Source organism: Aspergillus aculeatinus (assembly GCF_003184765.1).
Source record: "Aspergillus aculeatinus CBS 121060 unplaced genomic scaffold BO66scaffold_41, whole genome shotgun sequence".
Taxonomy (NCBI): domain Eukaryota; kingdom Fungi; phylum Ascomycota; class Eurotiomycetes; order Eurotiales; family Aspergillaceae; genus Aspergillus; species Aspergillus aculeatinus.
Genome location: NW_020291510.1, coordinates 228,499 through 252,313, shown reverse-complemented (window position 1 = coordinate 252,313; position 23,815 = coordinate 228,499). Strand labels below are relative to the sequence as shown.

The following is a 23,815-nucleotide window of genomic DNA, read 5'->3' as shown; positions in this document are numbered from 1 at the left end:
ACTCCACCGCCGTCTTTTCTCAACAGAATTATGCACATAAAGCTGAGCCCTAGAATTCCCGACTAAATGTTCTGCATAAAGCATTTGTCCTCGGCCCTGTCGACCACGCCTTCACTAGCCCTTTATCAAGGCTATCCATGTCTCCCTTTTTCGCCCTTTCACTCTCTCTGTCTTCTGCCTCATAGGCTTATTCCAAAAATAGAGTTCAGACAAGGACTTAATTCACACCTTCGGGGACATCACGAAATATCTTCGCCGAGACTTCCTGTGGGGCACGAATATATTTTTCCAGTTTACGCAGCCGTTCCTTCGCCAACTCAAGCAGCCCATCCTCCTTACAAACCGCGAACCGGAGATAATTCTCCCCAAGACGCGCATTTCCCTCACTATTAAACAGCGACGGTGGAATCGCGGCAACCCCAAACTCCCGGATCAGAAACCAGCACAGGTGAAAGTCGCGCCGTCGAGTGGCAATCCACGGCGGGAAAGAGTAAGTGTCCGGAATCTGCACCGATGACAAGTCCGCGAGGACAAAGTATCCGCCTTCGGGGCGCGTATACTATTCACTCAAATCGTCAACGTCAGCTTCAGAATTTAAAGTCGAACTGGGAGACTGAATGAGGGGGTAGACGCAACCGGAATCCCCAGCTCATCCCAGACCTCGCAGAAACACCGGATCTTCCGCTGCATCTGATCACGGCTTTCCTCCCAGAATCCCGTTTTCGCTGCCCGGGTGTAGGCAATGGCGACGGCTTCCTGAAGCGGGGACGCGGTGCTGTAACAGATCTTGGTGTGGATGGCGGCCACTGCGTTAATCAAAGGTGGCGGTCCCACTAGATACCCGATTTTCCAGCCGGTGGCGTGGAGGGATTTGCCGGCGGAGCCAACGCTCAACGTACGGCTGTAGAGGGCGGGCACGAGGTTTGCCATACTGGTGAAGGGGGCGTAGGATAACTGGTTGTAGACCTCGTCGGATAGGATGATGATGTTGTGCTGGATGCAGAGTGTGCCAATCAGTTGCAGCTCCGGCTGGGTGAAGACTTTGCCGGTTGGATTGTGTCTGCTGGCCATGGTTATTTATGTGCGGGAGGAGGGTAAAGGGAAGTAGTGTGTTTTTACGGAGTGTTTAGGACCTGTTGATGTTTGATAGTGTTAGTATTACCTTGACCTTCGGCACTGAAACTTGGGGCAGTATGCATGCCTACCATCATTCTTGTGCGGTTATTGATAGCGCTTTTTAGTGCATCAAAGTCGATAGTCCAGTTAGACGGACCTTTCAACCTGTTTGTATCCTGATCTGGAGGACAAAGCGGCACATGTCGAACCACACCGCCAGCAAGCTCAATCCCGCTGATAAACCTGCATTTTTGGTAAATCGCCCCTCATCAAATAGTTTTCCGGTGAAATCGGCATACTGATCGAAAAACGGCTCAAAGACAATAACCTCGTCGCCGGGCTTGAGGAAAGCCATGAATGCGCAAAGCAAGCCTGATATAAAATGTTAGAGATGCTTCTCGGTCGGCAAAAGTACCATTAAGCACTTACCCTCGCTAGCGCCGGAGGTGATGACAACCTCTGTTTCCGCATCGATGGGCTGCTTCCATGAGCTGGAGAAAAGACGTGCAATTGCTTGTTTCAATATCGGACGGCCCTAAACCTCGGGTTCAAATACGTTGCGTAAGCCAGTGATGCACGGTCGTCTTTGCAATGCCAGGGGTACGCTACCTTTGTCGGTGAGCATTGATTACAATCAACCCTATTTAGGGCATCTTTTGCTGCATCAATAGCGAATTGTGGCGGGTTGTATCCACTGTGTTCATTAGTAGAGAAGCCAATACAAATCTTGAAAGGTAATGCTGACAAGAAGCCTTGACCCAGGTTGACAATCGGCTGCACCGGGGAGGCGGAGGCTGCATCGTTGACAAAGGACCAGACGTCTTGCTCCGGACAATTATTACTCAGAGTTGAGAATGGAAAATGACTACTGGTTTTTGGAGATGACATCTTGCCAGGCTAATTGCTCTTTGTTCAGAAGAGAATAATGTTGTTATTGCGTTGAAGCTGGCTTATAAAATATTCCGCAGTCAAGCTGGGACTACAACTCGACGGCGGCACCGACCCGCAAACACCATGAGCAAATGATAGGCGGGACTCCAATCTGTCTTCCCGACCAGACTGACGTGACGTGACGGTGATCTTTCCTGGATGTGAAGCCGGAGCATGTACAAAAGTAAGGGGTAACAGGGTATCAGCCCGCTTCTTCAACTCCATGTCATGTAATGGGTCCTGGTTCTGGGGGTGGAAATCAAGGCTCGTGTGCATAATGATTCGTGGATTTAACTTACTAGAGGGAGCCAGGATGCATCCATGTGATTCTCATGAGCTAACGAGGGATGCATTGAGCCGTGGACATGATCGCCGAGTGCTGATCCCGGCATTTAGGGCCACCCAAAAGCCCTCGCCATCGAACCAGACGAATATCATAGTTCACACCTTCCGGAAGTCCTCCACCAATTGAAAAGAGCTCCATGAGGGGTCGGAGTCCGCTCCGTTGCAGCGACTCGCCCGTACGAAACAATTCTCGATCCCCTCAACGCAAGCCACGGGCCGCACCACCTCAACATCCGTGCCAAAACAATGAGAATACCAGACCTCAGTCAGGTTCTCATTCGGCGTGGAACGTTTTGGGGACTTGAACAGCTCAGGGAATTGTTGCTGCATGTCCGCCAGTGCAATCCTGGTGCTCCGATCCACGCCATCGCAATGACGCAAGCTGCGGAATGCGTGTGATACCCTTCCTCGTAGCATCGCTTGTATCTCTTCGGGGTATTGTCCGACCGCAAAAAGGAGGAGATTGAATTGCATGAGCGACACCTTCCCATGATACGACCCACCGAATCGGGCGCGGTTATACAGCCCTATCAAGGCCGTGATGGCGCCCATACACCCCGCGCCGTAGTCGGCGATCGGCCAAGGGCTCACTATAGGTTCGCGGTGGCCTAGGAACTTCCCGAACTCCCACGCGAATCCCGTCAACTGTGATTCGCAGTCAGTACTTCATACTCCACCGTGAAGAGGAGGGACAACGAACACAATCCGCAATCTGCTGCCACCCAGGCCGACCAGCCCATCGGCCCATATGGCCGAAGCAATTCTCATCTACGTAGACTATCCCCTTCCCGCGACGGATTGCCATGTCACTCAACGAGGACGGAGTATAGCCCAATTTTTCCAGAACACCAGGCCGGAACCCATCGATCACTACGTCGGTCTCTTCCAGAAGCTTTTCGAACTTCTGCCGTCCTGAGGGGCTCTTGAGATCGAGATCGACGGCGCGTTTGCCCATGTTGCCGTCCACTTGGAAGAACGGCACATCGGGGACGGAGGAAGAGCAGGTGATCTTCAAAACGTCCGCCCCATACTCGGCGAGGATACGACCAATGACGGGGCCAGCAATGACGCAGCAGAGCTCCAGTACCTTGATGCCACCGAGGGCACGATTGGATTTGGCTGCCTGGAATGGGGTAGGAGGAACATCGTCCGGCATGCGGGAGACTGTCCACCAGGGCTCGTTGACGTTGGCTTTGCCCTGTTGTTGGGGTTCAGCATCGTCTCTACTTGAAGGGATGTGTCACGAACGTACATGCGGTGTAGCACAAAATTCCTCGTGCGTGTAGACTGTCACTCCAGCTTGTCCAAACTCTTGGTTGAGATCTTCGAGCTCAGCGGCCGAGAAATCTCCCACCTGTGTACCAATGAGATCAACGATGTCATCGTACTCCGTCAGGCCCGGCCGATGGCTCGGAAGACCAATCATGTTTAGTGCTTTGGTAGGATTCAATGAGCCGTGCAGGAAGAAGTACTCATCCTCATTCTTGGTTCGATACATGTTGGCAGCCCGTCGGCGGTAAAGGTTCGACTGGGCAGAATGAATGTCGGTGTCTTCCAACTTCAGCCTTCAGTCAACAAGTGCAGTGAAATTGCATACCTTTCAGATATCTTCTGATTTCAGGGTCCGATCTTGAATAACCATCCACCTTGGCAAGGAGTGCCTGGAACCCAAATAGCGTCGCTCTCTCGAGGCTGACGCGGATCTCCCTACCACCTGGCATTGCCCCGAAGCGCAGATCTGCGATAGCCGCCGCCATCGCCCCCTCGACACCCTTCAGGGCGGCGAGTGTTTCTGTCACTTTGAATGGGGTGGGGTAATAGATTTCATCTGCCGAGGGGGTGAAGAACACCTTGCTCCCGAGTGCATCGCGAGGGAGATTCAGCCTCTCGGCGTCATTGATCAAGCCGTTGAAAATCCTATCTGCCTCGACTCTCGCTGAGTAGCCCTTGCTGATGGGCTTTCCTGCATCCATGGTTTGCGATGTGGATGGATAGTGCGCGTTTCTAAGGCGGGCGTGTGTTGCGTTACTGTCTCCTGACCATAGGGCTAGATATACGCAATCACTCGGCGGGTTTCCGTCCACAGTATGACGTGCGTTGCGCCAGCTTCATCGAAGCCCACCAGTCCAAGCATGTGATCATTCCTCCTTTACCGTGAGTTATATCATTGATGCTTGCTCAAATAACGTTTAAGCATCATATGGAATGGAAACCCATCCATACAGGAGTGGGGGAGGAACTGTTCGAGAAGTGCCGAGGTTACATAAGGCATGCGCCGGTAGTTGATTAGGGCTTGGAAGAATGCTGCTGCGTTTCCGAAAGGGAAAACTCCATCGTCACCACCACTGTCACGATCAAAGACTCGTTATGACCCGAAACCAGATAAATACCTTTCTTGAGAGTGTTAGTATGCCCTCATGATCTTCACACCCTCTCACAGAACGATAGCCCACACAACGTATACTTCGTAATAGTTCACCTGGTCCCGCTTACAATGCAGTCACTATTCTCAGTTCTCGAAGATGCAGCACACTTTCACAGCGATCGAGGGATCGTATTCTACCCCGATGGGGTATGCAACAGCGAGAAGGCGACCCGGATTACCTACCGAGAGCTCCACCGTCAGGCGTCGACCAACAGCACAAAGATTCGGCAACGGAATGGCTATGCGCCCGGCCAGATAGTCCTACTGCATCTGGGTCCGAACAACCATCTCGACACAATCATCTGGTTCTGGTCCCTCATCTATGCCAACTGCATACCAGCCATGTCTACCCCTTTCCCACAAGATCAGGGTCTTCGCCTGAACCACTTGCACCACTTGCAGAAATTATTGCAAGATCCAGTTTGCCTCACCAGACAGGCCCTTATAGACGAGTTCCCAACCGATCTCACAATTCCGCTCGAGACCATTGAACAATTCCAAGATATCGGCACCGAGTCACCGACCGAAGCCGCAAGTTCGGCTCCAACAAGCGAAGCCCCATCTGACATCGCCATCCTAATGCTCACATCCGGCAGCACAGGCCCATGCAAAGCCGTGGGTCTAACGCACCAACAGATCCTCTGCTCCCTGAAGGGTAAATGCGCTGCGCTACCCTTACGGACTAAACAAAGTGCCTTCCTCAACTGGATCAGCCTAGACCACGTCGGAAGTTTGATCGAGATCCATCTCCACGCGCTGTTCGTTGGCGTCGATCAAGCGCATGTGTCCCCAAGCGATGTGATTCAATCCCCGCTGTGGTTCTTGAAGCTCCTAGAGCAACATCAAGTCGCAAGGACGTTTGCACCGAACTTCTTCCTGGCGATGCTGGCACGCACGCTAGATGCGACCGCAGCGGGAAGCGCCACGTTCTTCGACCTCCAGCACCTGCAGTATATCGTAAGCGGCGGCGAAGCGAATGGGGTGGGTGTTTGTGCCCGGTTGAGCGCGTATCTCTCCCGCTGCGGGGCGGCGGAGATCTGCATCGTGCCGGGGTTCGGCATGACGGAGACTTGCGCGGGGTGTATTTACAACCTAGGGTTTCCGGGGTATGATCAGCGGCACGGGTACGAGTTCGCGTCCCTGGGCTCGTGCATCCCCGGGGTCGAGATGAGGATTGAGTCCGCCGTACCGGGGGAGGTTGGTGATCTGGAGGTGAGGGGGCCTATTGTCTTCGCAGGGTATTTCAACAATCCCGAAGCGACGGCGGAGGCCTTCCAGCCTGACGGGTGGTTTCGGACGGGAGACACGGCGTTCCTGGATGCAAACGGGTACCTCAACCTCGCTGGGCGGACAAATGACCTGATCTCCATCAACGGGGTCAAGCATAATGCGTTAGCACTTGAGCTCGGCTTGAACGAAGCGCAACTCCCCGGAGTGATTCCGGGTGAGGTGGTGTGCTTTGCGCATCGCGGCCCGGGGGTGGACACTGAGCAGGTATATGTTGTCTACGCGCACAGCTACAGCTCGCACGACGCGAGGGCGCGTTATGAGACGCTGACGGCAATCAGCCACAAGGTCTCGCTCATGACCAACACAAAGCCGTGCGTCCTCCCTCTACCTGCCCTCGAGCGATCATCGCTGGGGAAGGTATCCCGGTCGAAGCTGCGATCCCAGATCGCCTCGGGGGTGTATACGAGGGAGCACGAGCTGGACGCAGCGCTTCTCCAAGCCCATCGACAAGCCACGTATTGTCCTCCCAGAACCGAAACGGAGAAGACCGTCATCCGAATCCTTTCGAACATCATCCCGGATACCCACCCCGACAATCTGGGTGCCACCGCCAACCTCTTCGAGCTGGGTCTCACCTCTCTAATCCTCGTCCAAATCCAACGCCAACTACAAGATCAACTTTCGCTGGACGAGCCCCTCCCCTTGGCTACTATCATGGCCCATCCCACGGTCCAGGACCTCGCTACAGCCCGCGAACGAGCCACCACACACGAATATAACCCGGTGGTGACCCTGCAGCCGCACGGCGCCAAGCCCCCGCTCTGGCTCATCCACCCCGCCGCGGGCGAAGCCCTCGTCTTCCTCAACCTCGCCCACCTCATCCGCGACCGCCCAGTCTACGCCTTCCGAGCGCGCGGCTTCCATCGCGAGGAACCCTTCTTCACGAGCCTGGACGAGTGTGTCACAATTTACCACGCCGCAATGAAGAGACTCCAGCCCGAGGGCCCCTACGCGATCCTCGGGTACTCGTACGGCGCGATGGTCGCCTTCGAGCTGGCCAAGACCCTCGAGGCCGAGGGCAGTGAGGTGCGGTTCCTGGCGAGTCTCAACCGGCCGCCGTATGTGAGTCCGCGCCTGCGCCAGGTGCAGTGGCCGGAATGTTTGGTGAACATTGCCTTCTTCCTTAGGATCCTGTCGCGCGAGGCACTGCAGCAGTGTCTAGATGAGGTCAGGGGTGCAACGAGGGAGGAGGCTGTCGAAATCGTGCTTCCTCATGTCGATCATACTCGGATGGTTGAATTAGGGCTGGATGACAGGAGTCTTGCGAGGTGGATTGACGTGGCGTTTAGCCTACAGGAGATTGGCAGGGAGTATCGGCCGGGCGGGACGGTGGCGCATATAGATGTTTTTCACTGCGAGCCCTTGGACTTCTTGAATGTGGGTAAAGAGGAGGGGTTGCGGCGGCTGGCGGCTTGGGAGGAGTTTGAAAGGGAGGAGAGCGAGTACTATGAAGTTCCGGCCGAGCATCACTCGGTTTTAGGAGTAGCACATGTTCAGCGATTCTTTGTTAGGCTGGTCGAGGCCCTGGCTGCACGTGGGGTTTAGACAGCAGGGATTTTGTGAGTCTATTGAGTGATGGTGGCAGTTCGTTGAATCGATTATTCTAACAGTATGAGGAGTAAAACCTGTCCACGTGAAGGTAGGCGAATCCGCAGTATGGGGAAGAAACCCGGAACCGCCATGCATGTTCTACACATACATAGACGTGGGGCAAAGAGTGAACGCAGTGCATCGCAGGTGGGTCTCAAGGTGGGTACAAGAGTGGGGCACAATGCAGGGGCATCTGCCCCATAACCCCTTGATTCCGTCAAACGACAAGGACGATATTTGCATTGATGACAGTCAGAACTTAGACACGCTTGAATGATCGCATGGCTGTCTTGATTGGCGTCAATATTAGAAATGGGTGGACTAATTATGAACACAAATGCTCAGGCTGGGAAGCCTCTATCTTGTTCTGTGGGGAGGAGAAAATCGTATCTAATGAAAAAGAGGTTGCGGCTTCGGCATGGCGATAATATAATGGTGAGGCTACATCAAAATGACTAACAGTTTGGTCACATGGACAATCGATGCCGAGAGGGGGGTGTGGCGGGTGGAATGTGGCTACTGACATCCAGTGGCCGTGCTCATTTTGCGGTGGTAGATCTAACCATCCGTAGTTACTATTTATTCTGTGACAGTCTGGCGAACGGCTCTAGCGATTTGGCATCAGAAGTTTCCCAAACCATGAATTCACTAGTCGAAGTATACCTATAACAACAAAGTCAAGGTTAAAACAAAACCGCCAATCGAGCCATAGTATCTTCCGAACACTCCTACAGCAAACCAAACAACTCCTACATGGTCGCATTTAATTTCCACTCCCGTTCCCATTGGTAATCATGGCCACCTGCACCGCCGCAAATCTATCACAGAACAAAAGATCAGCAAATCACTCTCCCCCCAACCCACAGAATAGAAAAGAGAAATCACTGCCAAAGGCCAAACCCTAAAGTCTCCCAAGCCTCCAAGCAATGATAAAATCCCGAGGTATGAGGAAGGCAACTTACGCCGTCGCCGTCGCGAAGATATCCACCTTTCTCGCCTTCACCATCAGCCCCATAACGAGGACAAACACCATATTATAGACGAAGATCGTCACCAGCCGCGCAGCCGTATTCCGCAGGAAGTGCAGCACAATCATGGACGAGGCCGGCAGAAACCCCGCAATCAGCAGGCTGGCCACGTAGGTGCGGCTCTTGATGGTGCGGTTGTTGTAGTACCAGACGTCGGTGGCGTGGTTTCTTCGATTCTGTTTTGATTCATTAAGCTTCTGTTTGGGGGAAAAGGTTGAAACATGGGATGTGTCATTGTTCTTGTGGCCAGGTTGGCGATTTCTCCGATAGGCGGACATGGTGTAGTAGTGGGGGTAGGGGTCACTTACTAGATCGTTCACCCCCCAGCGCCGATGGAACCAGGGAATGACGGATCGATACACCCAGCGCGTGAACGCATCGGCACCCTCATGGCGACTGCACAGGGCGATCAGGTCCGACTCGTTTTCATGCCACTGGTACATGGGACGGAGTTTCTGGTAGTGACTGGCTTCTTCGCGCAGGAGCCATTCCTTGAAGACCTCAAGGTCGCTAGGGTCCGGGGCACTAAAGCGGAGGAGTTGCGCCTGTTGGAGGAGGGCTTCATCTGCTCCATACTCAGCTTTCGTCAATCGGTGTAGTAGCAAGGAGTCTTGAGCTGAACAAAAGCCCTAGTAGCAGCTCTTCCCTCCCTCGATCTAGAACATAGACAGACAGGAAACGGCAAGTGAAGCAGGATCATACTATACTCCCTCAACAGCGCCCGCGCCTCCAGCACCTTCCGCCACTGCGACGGATACTCCTCCTCGGATTGATCTAGCGACTCCTGCAGCCGCCACACGGAGAACGCGTAGGCGCGCTTCTCGTCCGAGCTGGATCGGTGGTCTCTCTGGACACATTCGTCCAGCTCCGTCTGCAGGTATACCAGCTCCGCCTGGAGGTACAGAAGGTTCTTGGCGTTGAGCTTGGCAAACCGCCGGAAGATGCTGGACCCCGGGTCCAGGGCCATCAGGGTGGCGAGTTTGTCGTATCCCGGGGTGGTGGTTTGGTGGGTTGGGAGGGGCGGGCGAGTCATTTTTATCTTCTACTTTTCCTTCTTTTATGTTGCTGAATGATTGTGTTTGCTTCAGATATCTTAAGTGCTCTCAGAGTATCTATGCAGAAATATTAGCGATGTTGAAAGGCGCCGGCTTCCCTGGGCAGCTCTCCAAAGGGGGCTCCTGATTAAATACAGGCAGCACGAGGCGGAGCAGGCACTTTATTGCTCATGTGATTGGCTTTTCGACATCTTTGTAGACGGATCCCTGCCTGTGGCTAGCTGCCTAGACTGCGATGACTACAATGAGGCTCTGGTGATGCAAAGGCTGAGATCGAGGCCAGATCAGTTTGTACTGTCTTTTGAGGGTGTATCTACTCTACTCTATGGCCTATGGAATTGTTGGACGGCCTGAATAGGAGCCAACAGCGACTCGTTAGATTGGTCCACAAGACTCATTCATTCTGATTAAACGGGAGGAGGACTCGATACATTGTCGTCCTAACAATGCCCAGCCCTACCACCCCCGCTCCTTCTATCATGATTTCCAGATTCGCCCGCACTGTCAGCCTGCCAAGTGATGGCACATTCAGTCCCCTGTATCCTCCTCGCAGAAGCAACTGTAGCAAAGGCTAGAACTTTCGCGCTATCACGCGAGAGAGCGCACACAGAAACAAATATATCCATCCGTATCCAGAACCCTCTCCTCTCACTAGCCTGCGGATTGCTTAGTTAGACCTCACTATATCTCCTCTCGAAACCGGCCACCATAACATATACCACAACGGAAAAAAACAACATTTGAAACGGACAAGAAGCCGAACCACCCATTCTATCCAGCAAAGCAAGACCACACAACGAAATTTCCTAATCACCGCACTTCTGAGGCGTGCAATCTCTCCGCAACTGCCGAATCCATCCTCTCCAGCTCCAGGTGGCGGATCGTAGGCCTCCCCAACACAAAGTCCGCATCGAGATCGCGGACCACATGGAACGTCGTGCGATGCGTCTGGCACTGGCCGCAAAACGACCACTCCACTTCCGCCGTTCCTACCGGTTTGAGGTCCGGATAGCCCGGAATCGCCGTGAGTGCGGCTCCGTAGTAGGGCTGGATCGGAGCGCCGAGCCGGCGACACGTCTCGTCGCACATGATGTCCACGTCCACGTTGAAGGGGAGTACCATCTGGCGACGGAGGCGGGTTGTCCCGTCGGGGGACTGGACGATGATGGCGTAGACATAGTCGTAGTGCGCAAGTGCGTGCTGTTCGATATCCGAGTGTTGGACTCGGTCGTCGGGTATGAGGGCGTCGTTCAATGGCTTCGTGCTTTGAAGATGTCGTGGTACTGATGGTTCTTCTGTCGGGTTTGGCTGTTGCTTTTGCTTTTGCCGTCGCGGCTTGTGTTGATACGCCGGCAATGAATCGGTCCTGACACTCGAATACTCTGGCGGTAACGTCTCGCGTCGTGCGGCTTGGGACTTCTCCCATTGCGCCGGGGAGCGCCGCTCCGTGGACGGCCTTGTGTCCCGGTTGCGAGGACGTCGACCGCGACATAGAGCAGCAAGCGGGACTAAGAGGTTCATGTTGCAGTTATAACAGGATGATGGCTGCGATGGATCACTTGCTATGCGAGGTGCCTAATATCCCTCCGCGCCGTCAGCCTACTCAATGTTCGTTCAAATGTATTCCTTTTAGTAGGAGAAAGGACTAGGGTGTTTCGACACATACAGAGTCATCTTGTCCATCCCTCGTGCGGCTGTATCGGTTCCATAGCCCTGGTGACGCGCATTAGCAGTATAAGCCACGATTGTTCTCTGCCTAGCAAGCGCTCCAAAATTTGAGATATGGTGTCACAATCCAAGATGGGGGAAAACCAAAACCACTTACGAGAAATGATCCTAGGCATGTCAGTTCAGCTTGAGCCTCAATGGATAACTACAAGGCTTTTTTTTTTGAAGATTTCCGGAGTAGGCGGGCGGGGAGGGGGCTGTAGAAATCAGCCTGACGGGTATGTGGTGGACACAGAGAATTAGAATGAGGGGCATCGAGGTTCGCCGTCTGATGAACTTTTCTCTTTGGAGGACAACTTGCATGTTCCTGCTTATTGGCTGGGTGGTGTGATGTGTGGCCACATCCTGGAACCTATATGTGTAGGGATAGTCGCCGAATGTACACCAGCTATTTTGGGGCCAATGCGCCATCTAGCTGACAGCCACAGGTAGGCTACTCCCGTGTGCAATATGGTCGTTTGTGTCGCCCAGAAGTCTGCTTGCAGTTTGTGGACTTGTAGCTGAATTCATCTAGTCATCCCAGTACTACCTCCGGCCCATGCACTCAGCCTCGCGCTAGCAAGGGCGGGCGGGTAGTGAGTGGTGGGTTTGGCTTACACGAGTGAACACGGCGTGCACTTGTCAGATGCAACATTGTCATTTGACAGGCTGCGCATGGGCCGTTTGCCACCCACGGTAAATTGCAGTTGGAAATATTGTGACCCGTATGGGTAACCCGATGGACTCCAGTGCGTTGCGGTCCAAGCAAGGGCAAAACTGAGACTTAACTCCATGGTCCTTTAGTGCAGAAGCTGAGAGTAAATTGGTCAAAATGTCTCAAAAGACGTACAGTACTGAGAAGATCACACAAACAGGATGAGAATGAAAAGAGAAGGGGGAACACCAATAGCAAAAAGCAAAACGAAACCAAAGACGGGGAGATAATCAAGGCAGGACGATTGTGACGCTCCTCCCACGGACTACCCAGAGGAGTAATGGAACGAATCCTGTCACTGTGCTGCAACTCCTTTCTCCCCCCTGTCCGGATCAACTCTACGCAGATGCCGCAGGCTTTGCAGCCGCGGGCTTCGGTCCAGTAGACTTCTTCTGACGTTCTCGCTTTTGCCTCTCCTCCTCCTCTGCATTCTTCTTGATAGCTTCCTGAATTTTCTCCTGTGTGATTTTTGCGGCTGGGATGTAAAGGGTCAACGGTGTCCGTGGGAGGAATGCGGGTGCATCGCCGTACCTTGGGTCTGAGGAGCCAGTGCTATCGGCCACATCGATGGGTTCTGTGTGTCCCACGCCTGTAAACTCAGATCACAGTCGCTTCCGATAATGATATGCACCTTGGTGGGATAGTCCCGGTCTACAATCCCTGCAGCTTCATCGACGGGAATGTAAAAGTCTCTCGTGTTGCTGACTGACGTGCGATGGAGCCAGAAGTGCAAGCGGATCGAGTCGCGGACCGCGAATGGCCTGCCTGTGGGTGATTGCACGGCTATCTCGTCGGAGCGCTGCTGGACTGAAAATGCCGGAGGCAGGCGGGAAAGTCCATGCGGGGTCAGGATATTCACCGCCAGCTCGGTTGATATGGCCGCTTGGAGCAGTAGTTGCACGCCATCCGGTGCTGCGCACCGGACTTCTACAATGCTTGATTGCATTCGAAATAGCGGAGGAAAAGTCTCTGTGACCAGTCTGAAAGGTTTCAGCGACGGTTGCAAGACAATTTGTCGTGGTAGTGCGAGGGTTCCTAGGCAAGAATTGCTTCAAAAGACAGCTCGATGGCAGGACAAACTGCCTGTTATATTTGCTGTCCGACCTGGAGAGAACTCCATTGCCCAGGGCAATTATAAACATTCACCGCCATCATCGATTTTTCAAGAGCCGCAGGTGCGCAGTGCTGCATGGTGGAGGGGAAAAGGCTACACGAGGCTGAAGCACAATGGTAGCATTAAACCACCCTATCACTGTTAGACACATTTGCAGACAGCGTCACTGTCTTTTAGAAAGAATATCCTAGAGTCACAGTGACTAGTCATAACTTGTACTTTAGATAAATAAGAATAAGCAAGGAAATAAAGCACCGGATACATGCTAAGCATGCAACGATCCTGGGCCGGTCGGAAACAGCAGGAACAACTTCAAAGTTGGGATAACAAACAGCAGGAAAAGCAAAGGGTGGACGCTGCTGGTTGGGGTCTCAAAACAATTCTAAATCAGCATTATGCCCACCCCACCGTTTGCCATCTATGTTTTATGCTCTTCGAACCCCAAGGTTCCAAACACCAACCACAGAAAAATGCACGAATAAAAAACGAAAGAAATCTCCTCAGGAGGAGAAAATGAGTTGCATGAATGGAAGTAGGACAGGGCGAGGAAATGGACGTAGTGCATGAGATGTGTCACTGCCCGCACCTCAACGCGGATAGGACATATGATATATGCGCTGCATGCGTGCCCTTCTATCTGTGCACCCTCCGCCGCCTCTCCGCCTTTTTAAGTATATTAACCCCTCAAAGGCGCCGAAGAACACGTCGTGGAATTTCGGTGTGCTTTCTGAGAAGTCCATATTGTTTGATCGTCGGTTGGCCAATAACCACGTCGAACTCTTCAATGTCCACTACATAAAAGTCCGTGGTGTACGTACGAGCCGTTGCCGCAAAGTACCAGTCAACATCCCGCACAATTCCAAGAACAGAGATCTTGTAGTTGTTCAGTGTGGATCCGAGGGGTAGTAACACGAGGTTGCAGGGCTCTAGTATCAGCTTCGCTTGCTCTTGGATACTCTTCTTCATAATACTCGCTCTTGCCTGGCTATCCAGCGCGGCCAGAACCTCGATCGTGATGTTGGGATCGGCCGTTACCACTGTTGCAGTTGGAGTGAAGAAGTCGTCATCATCGTCGTCGTCGTCATCATTATCATCATCATCATCATCACCACCACCACCACCACCACTGGACACTTCAGGGGCTTCAGCACCGCCTTGGGCTGGAATTGGCTCCCAGGGGGGTGGTAGTGGGATGATAATTTCTTTCTCACTCCTCATGCTGCTCTCAAGATGTGCAGTCCCCACGCTGAGCGGACCTTGAACCTCGCTCATGGCTTTTTTCGTCGACTGACTTGATGTATGATTGATCCGACAGGCAGGAACGATGTTATTCTCAGCACAGGTGTAGTGTACGGTGACCGTGCTTGGTGTCCCGCTCGCGACCGATGAATCCACTCCCGCAGCAGCCGCAATTGCTTCACCCATGTTTTCAATCACCGTCGAAGGGAGAGCTATCCCCAGCCCATGGCTTGTAGGAGCATGTGTGGAGGAAGGTGGATCGGAAGGCTTGTTTGCGGATGCTCGAGGACCCCAATGGGGAAGGGATTGGAAAATCGACCGGAAGAAAGCCCATGGTCGTCGCCAACGACGGCGACCTTTCACCATGGTTACTGTCGGGGGACTCACTGTTGGGATCGAAATGGTTAGAACAACGGATCTGAACGTGAAGCGAAGGACCAGCTAGTGAATTACATTCTGATCGACCGTAAGGTATTGAGAAACCAACCATCGAACTTTGGCGTGATCAAGTATAGCAGGCAGAGCGTAGGCTCAGGTAGACAGCTGTTCCCTTATGGCGGAGTAGGTTTGTTGAAAGGAAGACGAATAGAGAGAGAAGATGAACAGGGTACAAATGAGTGGGGAGTATCAGGAAGAGTGAAAGATGGGTGACTGGAAGTTGGTGAAGGAAGAGAAGACACAGGCGGGGGAAGTAGAGGCAGGAGTCCACAACACAGACAAAACGAAATGCTCTTCAGAACGGGTGCACGTTCTCGGCACCGCCTTTTCAGAAAAGCTGTGCTCTGTGAAAAACCGACAAAATAATCTTCTGGCAGAGTACGAGATAGGTTGTAGCTTGGTGGAAATGATGGTAAGGCGGAGCAAGTCCTTAAGCCAAAGGAAAGAGGGAGACCAATCCAGCGGCCCCAAGCGACACCTTGCCAAACTGGTGCATCCAGGACATTCTCATTATCACAACTAGCTTGAAGTCAGGTTGGAGTGTAATAGGAAGCACTTTTGAAATTAAAAAGCCCAGTTGTAAAAATATGGGAAGACGACCACTAGTAGTCAAGTTGATGTGTTCTGTAGCCCCTATGCACCGCTCCACACTTCTACATATAGCAATCCGCTGCATTACAGAGCAAAGCGTGAGATGAGCTACCAGAACATTTCCAAACTCTCTACACACATAGAGCGGAGCCGGAGCCAGACCCAATGCACGAATCTCCCCACGAGCGAGCCCAGTGGCTGAAGAGAAAGGTGAGAGGGTAGAATTTTGCTGAGAATGGGCTGGTCATCCTGTTATGATGACATCGTCGATGGCCGATTGCACAGCCACAAACTAGAGATTACGTGCTATGCGTGAGGTGAGCGCACCACTAAAAGCGTGGAAATATGCGATTACACATCCTTTGTCGGCCATTCACACCCATTTCCTCAATGATAGTACTCTCTAGGTAGCAGGGGAAAGAAGAGCGCCCGTGTGGAAGTTGGGTATTAACGGATAAGTAGTCACCGGCGCCCGGCTCAAAACAACAGAGAATCTCCTACCTCCGCGTTGCGCGGCAAGATCTTCTCTGTCTCCCATCTCCGAAAATGCCCTAGGCAGTGCCAAACGTTTCAACTCAATGTTATTGTCACAATTGCCTCTCCGGTCTTTGATTAATGCCAATTCCTTTCATGGTTGGCCTGACCTGAAGCTTGTTTGGGACCTTTCACCGCACTGGGTCTTCACTAATTGAGTTGAGTCTAGTCTGGTAGTGCCTATCAGGTGCCCGTATTCTCTATCCAAGTGGTCACTTACTCAATTGCCCCACGTTGATCAAACGCTTGATTCTGTTTCTGAACACCGCCGCTGACTTTCCTTCCCCACATCCTCTTCAATTATAGGGCGCCAGTAAATGAAGACGTCACAGGGGAATCTGACGAAGCAAGACCCCTTTCACTGCCACACCAGACTATAGCTATACTGCAATATCATCAGTGGTTTCAGATCTTCGAAGGCCGAACTATAATAATGCAGCATGCATGGCTCATCATTACTCCCTTGCAGCTGTCAGTTTAACTGGAGCGGGGCAGCTGGGTCCGTAGTGCACGTGCCGTGCCCCATCCTTGGCAGCTTGATAAACCTCCGGTATCGCTCCAGCCACGCAACACCAGTCCTGCGAGTGTTCGAAATTATCGTGTGCCAGATGTTTGATATCTCAACATCGCGATTGCAGGGCTTTGTACGGTATATCTTCATGATAGTCAGCAATCGTAACCCGCCAGTGAGTCTCCATTTGGCCGCGGAGAGAGCGAGGGTATTGCCGGTCAAGGCCCGGACCGAGCCGTCAGGGGCAGACTCCCGCCCAGATCTTGTCGAACCAAACATCAACATATATAAACACGGCGGCATGTTAGTAGTGATTACCATCTGCGCTCGTGCGGACGGTCTGTCCGAGCATTGCTGAGTCGACAGTTGCTGAAGGCGAAGTGAAGCCCCTTCCTCAAACGCGCGATACCGAGACGGGCTCAATGAAGCACCGCTTCCGGTCGTCCGGGATCTGGCTATGTATCCGAAGGAGGACTTGAAGTGGGCGGACAAGCATATCCAACTTCCGGTTGGTTCTTTGCTTCCCCTCAACCCCAGCCTTCATGGCTCTCAACACATGGAGGATTGCTAAGGAGTCCATCCTCGCAGAACGTGATTTGCTTGGTGGTAGATCGCTATGGTCATGTACTATCGATAATCAGAGGCTTGCCTAAGTTCCCCGGTGAACGTTCTAGCTCGGGAGACGTTTTGTCACTATCTTATAAGATTTGCAACCGACCACATCATATCGTGATTCTGCCGTTATATCAACCTGACGTGCCAGGCCCCCCGAGTAAGTCGGAGAGAATCGATCATCTCGATATCAACCATCCGCACACGCCAACGACTATGCGTTGTCAACTGAAGAAATCATTACCGTGGTGGAACGACTCATGCGGGGGTCTGCAGTGGACATAGCAGTGGGTGGTCAGACTGCCTCGACGGAGACGGAGCACGAAAGCGAAGGGTGCAACCAGATAGAAGAGGAAGAAGAGCAGAATCCAGAAGAAAGAGGCTAGGGCCTTTCTAAACTCGAAGTCCTTAAACGTCTGTTCAAGGATGGGGTTGGGTGTTGTTGGATCCTTCACCACTACGTCCTACTGGTATTCTCATCGCTCTGAGCTCTCGTCGCTCCTCGCCTTTTCGGGTCTTGCCCCTCCCCCTTTTTTTGTTTTGTTTCTTGTGGGAGGATACGTTTTTTTGAGATTTGACTTCTGCAGTAATGTTGAAACATTTGATTCATGTAGTAGATTAATCATAACAAGCAAGCTGAATGGAATTGACTGCCCTGGTTGCTTAATTTGTAAAGAAAACTAACATCTAGCTAGCCGGGGCAAATCCCAGACATAGACGACTATCACGGAGATCGGTAATGTCGTGACCATGGGTCACTGCGCCATCTGTACAGCGAGTCGTAACTCACACTGATCCATTTTTCGAGAACATTGCAGCGGTTGTCGTCGGAATCAAATATCGATTCCATCGACACCCCCGGGAAGTCGCGGCGGAGTTTATTCCAGGCCTCGACATGAACCTCGGGGAATGGACCGGTGCCATCCGGGAAGAGGTCGGCCTCCTTGAAGCGCCAGGCAAACTCATTCATTGCCGGGTACGCTGCACAGTCGCTGTAAATACTCAGAACAGGGCAGTGGTCGATCACTGGCCGGCTGGGTGAAGGCTTCTTTGGCACGCTCCGCGACAGAATCATCGCTTTCCAATACTCCTGGAAGAGCGGCTGGAACTCTGCCAGGCGGAGCCAGACGGGATCCAGATCTCGCAGGGTGAGCGCAGGCGTTTCAGTCAAGAACGGGTTCCGAAAACAATTCTGAAAGCCCCAGGGGAGGTTGTGATCTGCCTCACCACTGGGCCCATCCGTATGATCGGCCGCAGCAGCCGAGTAGAAGATGTTTGTGAGATCGTGCACCCACGTGGCACCTTTAAGCCACTCTTTTGACCACATGCGACGTTGAGTTATCAAGTACAAATCTCGGTAGCAGAGGCGGACCCGAGCCTCCACCAGCCGCGCCGGACGCAACACCTTGATCTCATAGGAGTTTAGATCGGGGCAGTGCTCTGCAAGACGCGGGTCGGTTGTGACCAGATAAGTATCGTCATTCAAGGGAGGCCGTCCCAGCTTCGGAGACTTCAGGAGCGGGAAATAGCACTCATGGTAGAACAGGTTCAGGTCCACATGGCGCTCTTCCCCGGGGCCCGGCCGGAGATGGAAGACATGGGCGGGCAACCACCACCCTTCAAGCGGATCCCGCAACCGCAGGTCATAGAGGTATTTGTATGGAGATCCATCATTGCCTTAACCATCTTTCTGGGACTTGAAATGGTCGGTACTCTGAGGCTTGTCGTCGAACCCGGCCTTGTGCAAAGCCTGGACCGCCTTCTTGGTGGCCCAGGCTTCAATGACTAGGTCAACGGAGAGGATGCGGTTCTTGCATCCGTAGACCCGCCACATGCCATCATTGATCAATAGCATGGGACATCATGTTGTTCCAGGAATGTGGCAATCTGGCAGATCAAGTGCAAGTCCACGGGTTGGCCGGTATATCGAAACGGTTGACCCTGGTCGGCAGTCTTCACTAACGCGTGTTGGTAAGAAACGGGTTCTACCCCTGGTTTGAACCAGCCATCTAAGGTCCCCAGACATAGACTGCAGAGTCCACGAGCTCCTGCTGCTCCTTGTTATATGTCGGCGTCTCTGTTTCTTCGTATGGCAAAGTCTATGGAAATCCAAAGAACAACCACTCAAGTAATCACTATTGTAGGATGTTGAGACTTGGCTTGATGATAACAGTATTCCAAGAACTCGGCTACGCAGTCAAGCAGTGGGTATTTATATTTCCCATCCACACTCTCGAATGAATAAATCGAACTTGACATTCCTCTAGCTCTGAAAGAACCGAGGCACCCCGGTTGCTGTGAATCTCCCGAATCATGCTTTGTTTTTAACCTTTTCCTTTTCCTGGATGACGTAGTGCGAACCGTTCATCTTGGATTTCTTCCAGCCAAGTACAGTTTCAGAAGGAAACATAACTTCTTGTTTCCCCGGTCGCGATCATGACGTTCATCAAGCGAACAGCCTGCCCTGAAAGAGGATAAAAGCAGATAGATCGGTTTCCTTTGTTACTGTGAAGAGTCGGGGTCCAGCCAAGGACAAACAAGCTCAGGTTAGGGCTGCCCACCCGCTAGGCAGACAAAGCACACAAGACTGGAACAGTTGAGTCGACCTTGTTCTCGAGTCGGAGGCTTTTTCATCAGAGCAATTCTGATCTTCGAACTTTCCCAGAGCGAAAGTAATCGTGAGCTCGTCATTACATCGCGACACAGAGGTATCAGACGGTGCGATATCTGATCAATGTGGTTGACCACGGTAATGGGCTTGCAGCAGGTGATTTATTGGATTGGATTGAAAACAGAGGGAGGGCAGCGGAGAATTGTCACAACAAGGAGCAATGGAAACACTTCCAGAGAATTAGAGAGATGGTCAATTCTTGATGGACATTGCTGGGAAGCCATAGTGGTCCCAGTCAGCTTGTGGCAAGTTGGGCCATATACCTAGTATTTCGAGAAACAGAACAACTAATCCAGATTTTATCGACCCGGCAGTAAGCAGTGATGGAGATAAGGAGAGGCTGGGAATAGTTTTCTGCGATTCCACTATCATACTCAGTCAGGTCGTGTACGATTGTCAGTGGAGACCTGATTACTCATTTTAGATCTGCCGGTTTACGAGTACGTATGTACACATATCCATGATCGTTGCTGAAGGATCCACAAGTGGGTGGGTGTGGGGCAGATTTTGTGGGGAATTCCTGGGATGGAAAATCGTTCGGTTGCTGTGCCCTAATTGTCGCAATCATCCCAGGCGTGGCTGGGTGAACTTATCAGGCCAGTCATCCAATCTATTCTTATCATAGAATCACTTCCATACTATCGTAGGGAGAAGTCCGGTGACTCACTACTAATGTATACACCCGACACGTGATAGACTAAGTACTGATTACTCGCACTAACCATCGGCTCACTTGATGGGGTGTGCTCCACTCCGCATGCTAACGAACGGCCTAGTCACCTAAGCCACAGTGCCTGAGCTAAGCTTTTCGATAGTCGGGTAATTCGGGTTGAACACCCATCGCACTAGCTTGCCTTGTCATCACTGAAAGCAGTCCACCGGCGGAGTTTAAATTCAATGGGTAGCCGCTGCCTCCTGCTCCTTCGCCAACTCCCGACACGTTGTCACTTGTTTGCCCCACCATGACTCCCACGCGGGAAGATATCGCCAAGTTCCTCACGATCGTCCCGCAGGCCAACGAAGGACAAGCTTTGTTGTACTTACAGGTAAGCTTTTCCCCTACTCGATCGCTTGCCTTTTTCCGATTCACCTTATATATCATTGATAGGGAGCAAACACCCTCGAAGAGGCCGTCACGCAATTCTACGATGGTTCTCTCACAGACGCCAACGGTGCCGCACCGGGCGACACCTCAAATTCCGTGAGCCAGGATCAGAGTAGCCAGCCCGATCATGCTGATCCTCTTCCTTCTTATCAAGCGGCCGTCGCAATGGGAGACAACGAAGCCAGAGCCGTGTACACCAATCCGGTTATTGAGGCGGCGAAGCTCCGCGCGCGCGATGAGGTGTGTGCAGAGCCTCGTTCCCTCGGCCCTCTTCTTGTGTTGTTCTCACCTAACTCAGAAGTCTCTCTGCATCTATAGCAAGACATGCAAAACCGACTGCAGCAAATTCAGTGGGACCATCAGATCTTCAACGACGAGATTGAACCGGAGCATGAGGCAAAGCACATGCTGACCTGCGCCTGCGACATCCACCAATACAAGATCCGCAAGCAGAACCGCGTGGCGGTGCTAAAGATGTGGTCCGAAGCCGTGATGTATCCCGGTGAGGATCCAACCCACTACGCTCGCTTTTTACGTGTGGTCGTTGTCGAGACGGACGAACAACTGACATAGCAGGGGGGAACAGGTGAGAAATACTACCACGACTGCTATTACTCCCAGCAGATATGGAACAACAACCCTTACGCCCGAATCATCACTCCATATGGCCCCGTAGGTCGTGTACGCCAGAAGCCGGTAGCCCGATACCACGCCCGGTGGCTGGTGGAAACCATTCGTCTAAACTCCAGTCTCAATGCTACTGCGCAGAGGATTGCAAATCAGTACGAGCCGACAGAGAACATCTGGGAGGTGGAGGATGAGCCGGTGGTCGCCAACGACGGCGATGGCTCGGACACGGCGCACCATCGATCCGACTCGCTCAAGCCGTCGATTTTGACCCAGATGCGCAGGTCATTGTCCCTCCGGTCGTCCGAGGAGCGGGAAGCTACCAGGAAAGCGAAGCGGAGAGAAGAATATCGCGAGCTGCGCGACACAATCTTGGCGGAAGAGGCGGGACGATGGCCCGACCCCGAATCCCGCCGCATTGTCACCGAATACCAGGAACGCCTAGGGTTGACGCAACGCATTGCGGCCCTCCGTGTGCACCGCCCGATGCAGTATCTCCACCTCCTGCGCGCCGGCTACTTCGAGCCAATCCCGGTTGCGTGGGCAAAGCAGAACTCCAACCCACTCAAGTTTCGAATCGAGGCGGCCGAGGGATGGCGTGGAATTACACCCACCTGGCGCGGGTACGAAAATACGGCCGAGGAGCGGTTGTACTGGGTCCTGAATCATCGGGTTGAGTCCACTAACGGGTCTGAACCGAGACAGTGGCTCAAACCAGACGTGATCTCCGCGCTCGAGATGGCGCGAACGCGCATGGCCACTGCCGTAGACCTGCCGCCCGTCTACGAGGCGCTGGACGATATCTGTCAGACGCAAACCCCCTCAGCCGTGGGCTACTCGCGCCAGGTGATGCCATCTCCATTGCGGGCTATCGATGGGCCTGAGTTGCCGACGGACAATACAATGATCCTCCTGGACGTGTCGGGGTCGATGGACTTTGACCCCGTGCGACCGTCCTATGAGCAATATATGGTCACCCGCTATGAGCGGACAATGCAGCCCAAGAACAAAGGTATGGGACCACCCCCCGCCATGTAATGATATACAAGTTTTCCCCTATGCTAATCTATCCTCCATCCAGATGTCGCCAAAGCAGTGATCCGCCGCTTCACGGACGCGCTCGCCACCCATGACCAGAACCGCGAGGGCTACCAGCTGGTGACCTTCGCCAATAAAGCCGCCTACATGGGCTACATCAACCACCGGAACTTCGCTTCGGTGTGGAGCCAGATCACCGTGGGGGGCGGCACGCGCGTCATGGCGGGCTGGCAGCAGGTCAAGGACCTCCATTTCCAGCGGCACGCGGGGTTCGCGACCTACCACGCGGTATACGGTTGGCAGGCCGGGCCCCAGATGCCGATCCTCCGGCTCCTGCTGCTGCTGGACGGGGAGGCGACCGACATGGATGAGTTCGAGCTGGAGCTGCTCAGCCTGTCGTGGGTCCACGTGACGATCTTCCTGATCGGGGCCGACGGGTGTCCGCATCACCACCGCCACGCCAACGAGCTCCAGCGCATCAGTGAGGTCAACCCGCACGTCGCGTTCGTCGACGCGCAGGGCAACACCCCGGAGCGGTATGTGACGCATGAGCTATTGAAACGGCACCTTGGGTACGAGGTGACCCTGTCGGAGTTTGAGGAGTGGGAGCGGCATGCTCCGCCCGCGTATGAGACTCCTGCTTAGGAAGGGCTGGGTGCATATGTCATATGTAACAGACTATCTTCTTCTGGTTTCCTGACGACATACTTCCAGCATTGTGACCAAGACGATGGACGGGAGCGAGGCGAGGATGCCTTGGAGTATCGGCCGCGGATTAGGTAAACGAGAGGTTTACATTGAAGAGAGTCGAGGAAGACTTCTTTCATTCTCCTAACTCACATGATCTCCCTTGTCACGAAGCTTGTTCCGTCATTCTTTCTTTCAATATCACGGTTTTCAATTGCGTCCTGCTTCTCAAGTACGTTATACTGCGATATATGAATTCAAGGTAATCAAAGTCAATCCAAGTTCATCCAAAATCGGTCAACGTAGTGGAGCTTGCTATAGCTTAGAGCTATTTGGGCTCTAATTCAAGCAAACGCTTGCTTTGCTTTGTACGAAATGTTGAAACCAGGCGGTCGTAGGCCTTAGCTAAAGCTGAACCTGATGGAGAGTTGGCTGGCTCTCGTTACC

The 23,815-nt window shown here is 52.9% G+C and overlaps 9 protein-coding genes across 9 annotated transcripts; 2 read left to right on the top strand and 7 right to left on the bottom strand.

Annotated features, from left to right (window-relative positions):
* Positions 1-217: 217 nt before the first annotated feature.
* BO66DRAFT_328999 (pyridoxal phosphate-dependent aminotransferase) lies at positions 218-2,004 on the bottom strand (the record flags this gene model as incomplete). Its single annotated transcript, XM_025644009.1, has 8 exons — positions 218-559; positions 637-1,060; positions 1,120-1,133; positions 1,206-1,359; positions 1,416-1,488; positions 1,546-1,651; positions 1,726-1,810; positions 1,862-2,004. The coding sequence occupies 8 exons, from the start codon at positions 2,002-2,004 to the stop codon at positions 218-220; spliced, it is 1,341 nt and encodes a 446-aa protein (XP_025501399.1).
* Positions 2,005-2,053: 49 nt separating this feature from the next.
* On the bottom strand, positions 2,054-4,589 carry BO66DRAFT_379229 (CoA-transferase family III). Its single transcript, XM_025645832.1, has 4 exons — positions 3,989-4,589; positions 3,644-3,942; positions 3,092-3,589; positions 2,054-3,036 (listed from the first exon to the last, which is right to left on the bottom strand). Exons 1-4 carry the CDS (start codon positions 4,362-4,364, stop codon positions 2,488-2,490), a joined length of 1,722 nt encoding a protein of 573 aa, XP_025501398.1. The 5' UTR covers positions 4,365-4,589; the 3' UTR covers positions 2,054-2,487.
* Positions 4,590-4,628: 39 nt separating this feature from the next.
* Positions 4,629-7,651, top strand: BO66DRAFT_379225 (acetyl-CoA synthetase-like protein; the record flags this gene model as incomplete). The annotated part of the gene is made up of 2 exons (XM_025645831.1): positions 4,629-7,239; positions 7,291-7,651. The coding sequence occupies exons 1-2, from the start codon at positions 4,886-4,888 to the stop codon at positions 7,649-7,651; spliced, it is 2,715 nt and encodes a 904-aa protein (XP_025501397.1). The 5' UTR covers positions 4,629-4,885.
* A 740-nt stretch (positions 7,652-8,391) lies between these two features.
* On the bottom strand, positions 8,392-9,816 carry BO66DRAFT_354745 (uncharacterized protein). Its single transcript, XM_025644833.1, has 3 exons — positions 9,427-9,816; positions 9,033-9,289; positions 8,392-8,900 (listed from the first exon to the last, which is right to left on the bottom strand). Exons 1-3 carry the CDS (start codon positions 9,755-9,757, stop codon positions 8,655-8,657), a joined length of 834 nt encoding a protein of 277 aa, XP_025501396.1. The 5' UTR covers positions 9,758-9,816; the 3' UTR covers positions 8,392-8,654.
* A 458-nt stretch (positions 9,817-10,274) lies between these two features.
* On the bottom strand, positions 10,275-11,363 carry BO66DRAFT_393782 (uncharacterized protein). Its single transcript, XM_025647834.1, has one exon. The coding sequence runs from the start codon at positions 11,298-11,300 to the stop codon at positions 10,590-10,592; it is 711 nt and encodes a 236-aa protein (XP_025501395.1). The 5' UTR covers positions 11,301-11,363; the 3' UTR covers positions 10,275-10,589.
* Positions 11,364-12,409: 1,046 nt separating this feature from the next.
* On the bottom strand, positions 12,410-13,362 carry BO66DRAFT_153503 (uncharacterized protein). The gene is made up of 2 exons (XM_025642176.1): positions 12,733-13,362; positions 12,410-12,676 (listed from the first exon to the last, which is right to left on the bottom strand). The coding sequence occupies exons 1-2, from the start codon at positions 13,145-13,147 to the stop codon at positions 12,540-12,542; spliced, it is 552 nt and encodes a 183-aa protein (XP_025501394.1). The 5' UTR covers positions 13,148-13,362; the 3' UTR covers positions 12,410-12,539.
* Positions 13,363-13,915: 553 nt separating this feature from the next.
* On the bottom strand, positions 13,916-15,093 carry BO66DRAFT_153634 (retropepsin-like aspartic protease). Its single transcript, XM_025642177.1, has 2 exons — positions 15,042-15,093; positions 13,916-14,972 (listed from the first exon to the last, which is right to left on the bottom strand). The coding sequence occupies exon 2, from the start codon at positions 14,918-14,920 to the stop codon at positions 14,000-14,002; it is 921 nt and encodes a 306-aa protein (XP_025501393.1). The 5' UTR covers positions 14,921-14,972; positions 15,042-15,093; the 3' UTR covers positions 13,916-13,999.
* Positions 15,094-17,964: 2,871 nt separating this feature from the next.
* On the bottom strand, positions 17,965-19,095 carry BO66DRAFT_403761 (uncharacterized protein; the record flags this gene model as incomplete). Its single annotated transcript, XM_025648886.1, has 2 exons — positions 17,965-18,857; positions 18,924-19,095. 2 exons carry the CDS (start codon positions 19,093-19,095, stop codon positions 17,965-17,967), a joined length of 1,065 nt encoding a protein of 354 aa, XP_025501392.1.
* A 1,753-nt stretch (positions 19,096-20,848) lies between these two features.
* Positions 20,849-23,587, top strand: BO66DRAFT_393777 (uncharacterized protein). The gene is made up of 5 exons (XM_025647833.1): positions 20,849-20,957; positions 21,020-21,256; positions 21,335-21,518; positions 21,603-22,655; positions 22,725-23,587. The coding sequence occupies exons 1-5, from the start codon at positions 20,874-20,876 to the stop codon at positions 23,324-23,326; spliced, it is 2,160 nt and encodes a 719-aa protein (XP_025501391.1). The 5' UTR covers positions 20,849-20,873; the 3' UTR covers positions 23,327-23,587.
* Positions 23,588-23,815: the final 228 nt, after the last annotated feature.